General features: G+C 49.7%; 1 protein-coding gene across 1 annotated transcript in view; it reads right to left on the reverse strand.

Moving 5' to 3' along the window:
- The window catches only part of LOC119379005 (uncharacterized), a gene marked incomplete at its 3' end in the record, with an annotated part of 28533 nt that extends 23032 nt beyond the window's left edge, over nucleotides 1–5501 (reverse strand). Inside the window, 1 exon segment of the mRNA XM_037648134.1 lies at nucleotides 5267–5501. Within this exon segment, the coding sequence (XP_037504062.1) occupies nucleotides 5267–5501 (235 nt within the window).
- Between the last annotated feature and the right edge of the window lie 1348 nt (nucleotides 5502–6849).

Here is a 6849-nt window from a genome sequence, read left to right on the forward strand (position 1 = left end):
AACTTATTGGGGCTTCTTTTACCTTCTTCACAGGACAACTCTTTATACACTTCGCTGACAGCGGTTCCTGCTTGTCATTTTTGCAACTGATGGGAGTCGCTGCTCAGCTTGCTGACCAGCTATAGCGGGTTGCCATATAATCAGAATAACGTCAATAAGAAGCCTTCGCACGACGGTGCAAATACCGGTGTTGACTTTTACCTTGTCCGTAAAAGACAATTTGCACAATACCGTATATCCGGACACGTGTACAGCTGCAACATCGCTGGTAGCGACATTCTTTTTGGGGGGACGGGGGGGGGGGGGGGGAGACTCATGGTGTATATGGGGTTTGAGACCATTCGCTAACGGCCCAGCCGGCACACATGACCGCCTTCGTCCCACTTGTTTTTATTTTCTAAATAAGTATGTTTGTGAGCTACACAGACATGACTGGTCTCAAGCATTCTTTTCGTGAGGACATGTGGTCACCATGTGTTGAAACCTAACCATGGAACAAAAACTCGGTTCGATCCTGGCCGCGGCAGTCGCATTTCGATGGAGGCGAAATGCTAGAGGCTCGTGTACTGCGCGATGTGGATGCACGCTAAAGAACACTAGATAGTCGAACTTTCCAGAGCACTCCGCTACAGCGTCCCTCGTAATCGTAACGTGGTTTGGGACGTCAAACCCCCAGAGATTATTATTATTAACAAAAACTCGATATTTCAGACGGTATGTTTCTCTAATCCTGACTCCAAGTTACTTTCAGAAATGACCTATATATGAGATATGGGAAAGGTTTCCCTTTAATTGGCGGTGTTAGCTGCCATCTTGTTCAAGCCGCTTCTCTGAAGCCGCATCTTGTTCGAGCCGCTTCCTGAAACGGCTCGTTAGGACGCTAATCAGAAAAACAGAGCATTCGGTATAACGACGTTTCTCGAGCCCCCTTCCTAACATCTTTAAGATGGCTCCTAATAATTTCCATTGTTATAACGCAAACTCAATTTCGCTATTTTACTGAGCGGTAAGCAGCAGGGGCGTAGCCAGAAATTTTTTTCGGGGGGGGGGTTCAACCATACTTTATGTATGTTCGTGCGTGCATTTGTATGTGTGCGTGCCTATATACGCAAGCCAAATTGAAAAATTTCGGGGGGGGTTTGAACCCCCCCAACCCCCCCCCCCCCCCTTGGCTACGCCCCTGGTAAGCAGGATGTTTTGTACTGTACACTCAAGGCGTGCTCACATAATTATATATCTGTTTTCAAAGTCGCCTTGGCAACATGTAAACATGTAAACAGTATTAGACAGTCAAAAGAATAAAGCAGACATCGTATTTAGGTAGCCCGTTACAAAAGACATACTGCAGTGACCAGACCGTAAAAAATAGTAGAGAGACCTAGGTAATGTACGGGATGCAAAAGGACACCTAAGAAAGCACTTGTGCTAGCATTCAAAATATGTTTTCATAAATTCTTTTAATATAATAGCAGAAAGAAAAGATACGGTAGGCCAAGATATCTTCTGTTAGATAAACGCTCGCTCTATTATATCTAGCATCAGTACCAGTGGTGGTAAAGTTGTTAGAATCTGATTTGCATACAAGTTAATTCACTGCATGCAAGTCAAAACTTACATCCACGAGATCCTTCAAATCGCTTATATGTAAAAGCCACGAGACGCCAAGCAACACCATCCTTGCACGCATCAGATTTCCGTTACGAAGCAAGACGCAAGATAATCTTCAATAACAACATAATAGCCACATCAGAATTTGTGCAATAGACGCCGCACGCATTAGAGTACGCGGCGCAGGACAGTGGTTAAGAGCAAGTGTCGTGGCATTGGCGCTACTAAAAAGAAAAGAAATCGAGAAAACAAAAGGTATACGTGGGCTGGGTATAGACGTCCGCACGCTTGTTTCTGTCGGGACTGCGGGAGCGCTGCCACATGACTCTGCTCCACCAATAGGGACGCGCAGACCTCATCTTCTGCCCTCACTGGAGGGCACTGGCGGAAAGATAAAATTTCATCACTGCCTTTAGTTTATTCAGATAGCTTAGTGGCGCCAGTACCAGCTTGAGGAGCGGAGTTCGGCCAGCGATTATTGTTCCGCACGGTTGTGTCGTGATAGCAGTATCTTGTATCTTAAGATACACGATACATTATCGAATGTATCGGAAATACAGATACAGATACGTGTTTTGCTAAACGTATCAGGATACAGATACAAGATACCAAAGAGTATCTAAGATACATGTATCTTCAATACTGCCCAGCATTGGTTCCGTGCATGTGGGTGGTGTGTAGCCTTGTCAAAATAAAGCCAGGCTCGTGACTATGGGTGACAGATGTTTTAACGCAATAGCGTTAGTGCCTGCACATGAAGAAAAAGCCATCTGTGTAAACAATAGAAAAAAAATTACCGCTTCTTTTTACTAATTTATTTCAGAAAAAACTTTGTTAAATTGGTTTTCGTTCCAAGTTAGTTTCGTTAGCCTGGGTTGATAACAACGTTGAATCTCATGAGTACCTGCCAGGGATTGCAAATTTCTTTCTTAGATTGGGAACTACGTAATATCTGGTTTTGTTAGATTGAGTTTTAACCATACTATTAAACTGCAGAAAAGTCTAGCCTTGATGCCACCTAAGTAGTTCCCAACACACAAGAAATGTTTAGGACAGGTGCTGAGACTTCTCTAGTATTAGCAAGGCTTGACATCGTCACAGTGTACTAACCACATGCACCACTCGCTTGACAAGGAAATAAAGCAGCATAAACGCAGGCTTGGCATGCTTCTTGCTACAGAGGCCAGCGCGCTCCTCACTGCACGAAATTCATGATCACAACCGCAAGAGCTTCTTAGGTGCAGAAACGACATGCTGACTCTGCCAGTGGTGGATGCTGCTGAAGCCGGTGGTGCAATGTGATGTGGGAGTAGTTTACGAGATTCCACTTTCTGCGGCAAATCTCATGTGGGACAGACAGGCCACTGCAATAAACGACCACACACGTGAACTCCAGCTCAAAAAAAAGAAAGAAATGGCTAATTTGCTCGATCACTGCGCAGCCTGTGGATCAGAGGCCCGATTTCATCCGGTCACGATACTGGGGCACAGCAAGAACACGTGTGCTCGGGAAGTTTTGGAAGCCTTCATCATCAAAAAAAAAAAGGTAATAGTGGGTAAGTGAGGCCTCAAAATCGCTTTACAGTGCAGAAATGTCTTTTTTGATGGATAAGGTGCGTTAGCACTTTGTGTGTTTGTATGCGTCTGCGCAGTTCTGTTCGGATGGCCTATTAAGTGACGCTCTGCGTTCAATAAAGCAGTTGGTAGTTGCACTCGATCTGCTCGTGTGTCTCCTTTGTGATGTCCCTTTCAAGTGTTGCACAATTATTTTTCTCCATCAATTAGAATGTTCTAAATAAAAGCACTGCCAATTGAGAGCCTGCAGTTCTTTCCTTGGGAGAGTGGTTCGTTTACGTTGGTCTTAATGTGTGGACACTGTTCAAAACAGTGGAAAACACTTGGTGTGGTTGACCATTGCATCCAAGATTTGCAGCTGCAGCACTGGCCACATGTAACAATCGGGTGCTACATGCCATGATGGCGCATTGCTTAGGGCACCATCTACACAACAGGCGTTCCTTAGGAGGTGATATGGCTCCAGCCAAGTTTAAGAGAGCCCGACGTTTCGGGACCGATTCGGTTCCTTCCTCAGGGGTTGACTGGTTTGGTCATGGAAGCTTCTCCCAGACTTGTTCCACCGCGGCTCCGGATTTCCCTTTCCCTCACGTTTTGAAGGCCGTGAACGTAAACCGAGGGCATTGTTCCCAGGGACCGGTTCACATTTGTCGGCGTATTTTGAATGTGCCACGACTCGAGCAAGAGCCTCCGTCCCAGATTCCTTTGTGTTTCCAGAACAGAAGCGCCGTCGAAGTCGATCTTATGGTCGTGCTTTTCACAGTGCTTTGCAAGAGCGCTGCGTTGCCATTTCCAATCTTCCTGACGTCGTTCTTATGTTGGCGCATTCTTTCTGGGAAGCACTTGCTCTCGCCTATGTAGCTAGCTGGGCATTGTGAACACGGCACCCTGTAAACTACGCCCTGGTGTTGTTCCCTCGGGGGTCGATCCTTCGGGCCGCGGTAGCAGGCGGGTGAGCGTCGACGCTGGCTTGTGTATCACCGTGACCCCCTCTTTTCTGAGAATCCTGGCGAGCTCTTCGCTGATGCCGGCCCAATGGTATGACAATGCGCTGGGCTGGCTTCTTGGATTCCGTTGTGGCGGTGGGGTTGCAGGGGAGGGGGGAGGGGGGTCGCGTAGCGTGTCTTTCGGCACACGACGCGACACTCGGCGAATGAAAGCTTTGGTGTATCCGTTCTTTAGCAGCTCGGCGACGACCCTCTCCTCTTCTCTCTTTCTCTCCCCCTCCGACGGGCAGATTGTTTCTTGCACGTGAAAGGAGCGCCGAAACTACCGAAGCTTTGTGGGCGGTCGGATGACAGGACGTGAAATGCAAATACCTGCCGGTGTGCGTTGGCTTTCTGTACACCGAGAAGGTCATGCGCTCGCCCTGCCGCCCGACTGCCACATCGAGAAACGGAAGCGTCCCGTATCGCTCTCGCTCCACCGTGAACTGTATCGCCTGGTCGACGGAATTCAGATGTTGGAGGAAGCTGTCTACGGCTAACTTCTTTATGACGCAGAAGCAGTCATCCACGTACCTCACAAACACTTTCGGCTTGTCAATAAAGGAGCCTAGTGCCGTTTCTTCAATGTGCTCCTTTGTGAGGTTCGCAGCTGTAACGGAGATCGCCGCCCCCATCGCGGTCCCGCTGGCTTGTCTGTAGAAGATCCTGTCGACGCTGAAGTATGTCCCCTTGAGGCAATACTCCAGTAGACGACACAGTTCGTCGATGCTTAGGCAGCTTCTTTCGCTCAAGAGTTTATCTTCCTCCAAAGCTGCTCGTGCGCAGGACACTGCTAGCGCTATGGGCACACTGGCGAACAGAGACACGACGTCGAACGAAACGATGCACTCATCACTGCTCACTGTCACATCTTTCATGCGCTCCACGAAGTGGCTGGCGTTGCGTATGTGGGCTGGTGTTTTTCCCACGAGCGGCGCCAGAGTCCGGTGGAGATACTTGGACAGCGCACGGAGTGGAGAAGATGTAAAATCCACGATAGGACGGAGCGGGACAGTGGGCTTGTGGATCTTGGGAAGCCCGTAAAATCCTGGTGCAGAGCCGTTCCGGCAGATAAGCTGGAGGTAGGTGGTTCTTGCCTCCGGGTGGCCTCTTAAAGATATCCGCCAGGAGCTTGTTCAGTTCCCTTTGGACTCTTGGTGTGGGGTCTTTCGCCAGCGTTTCATAGGCCGGGCTGTGAAGGAGATCACGCACTTTGTCGCTGTACGCCTCCCTATCGAGCACGACCATTGCGCTGCCCTTGTCGGCTGGGAGGATGACAATGTTCTCATCATTCCAGAGTGAACGGATCGCATTATTCTCCTCCCTCGACATGTTGTGCTCACGACGCTTTCCTATTTTTGAAAGTACACCGATGGCCTTGAGACGTACTGTGATAGGAATTTAGAATATTTGAAGTGCGCGGCCGATTGCGCGTATGTGCCGTCTGATCGGGAGAAGAAGAGGACGATGAACATGTCTCGCGCGGGAGAGGTCGGCTGAGCGCTAGCCTGAGCTGCATAGGCGGGACCCGCGTTGCCGACTAAGTGTGCGGCCACTAAAGACTTGTGCCTGGGTCTTGTGTACCACGGGCGTCAACGGAATCCTGTGCGGTCAAGCCGTATCCTGGGCCACTACTGTTCTGGGCGACGTTCCAGACCAACCGGCGCCGGGCCTTCGTTCTGACGCATGCCTGGACCGTCGGTGACAGCATCGCCGCGCGGTCGACGTGCCGTGAGTGTGTGAGTGTGCCGTCGCCGCGCCGATAAACGCTTCTCACTAAACGTATAGACCAAAGTGTGTGTTATGTGTATGTGCTTGTTCAACGTGCTCGTCAGTTCCGTCCCGCGTCCACATTAAAGCCTCGACGTTTCTGTGAGACCTTCTTTGTGTGCAAGAGGCCTGAGCCCACTAACAACATCACACGTACATTTTCTCGAATGCCGTTGTCGAGTCGTCTTATGCCTTCCTCCGTGGCCGCAATGATCCTTGGTAGTGACGGATGCGCCGTGTTCACGTTGAAGTTGTGTCCCTTGGCCAGCACGCTATGCTCGGTAGGGGAGAGTTGTCTGGAGGACAGGTTGACGACGAAATTATTGTTGTCATGTCCGCGGTGGGGTTTTTCTCCTTGAAGTGTCGTGAGCTTGCTTTTGTGGGCCGCTTGCTGCTTCCGAGCTGTTGTTGGAGCCACATTTCGAGCGAATTCCTCCAAAGACGGAAAGACGTCGGGCAGTCGATGTTGAAGCTGCCGTCGGAGGAAAAACAGGTCTAATTCCTTCTTCTTGATCACGCTGTGGCATTCATGGATTCGGGCGTTTAGCAGGCGCTGTTCGGCTTATGCGATGATCTTGTGGCCCTCCGCCGTGTGCACCAAGCGTTTAAGCTGAAGGCTTCGTGGCACTACGTTCATCTCCCGGCAGGTCTTCGTGAAGTCGAGATGAGTCTGGTAGGTCGTGATGCCTCTTGCTACGCTCACGCACCGCTTTGCGTGGAGTGCCGCTTCCTGACCGAAGTCAATGCGTAATGACTTAAATGTAAACATTTCGACAGAAATCTGTCTGGCTGGGTGGAACAATTTAGGAGGTTAATATGGCTCCAGCCAAGTTTAAGAGAGCCCGACGTTTCGGGACCGATTCGGTCCCTTCCTCAGGGGTTGACTGGTTTGGTCATGGAAGCTTCTGCC

The sequence above is a fragment of the Rhipicephalus sanguineus genome, chromosome 1 (genome assembly GCF_013339695.2).
Source record: "Rhipicephalus sanguineus isolate Rsan-2018 chromosome 1, BIME_Rsan_1.4, whole genome shotgun sequence".
Lineage (NCBI taxonomy): Eukaryota > Metazoa > Arthropoda > Arachnida > Ixodida > Ixodidae > Rhipicephalus > Rhipicephalus sanguineus.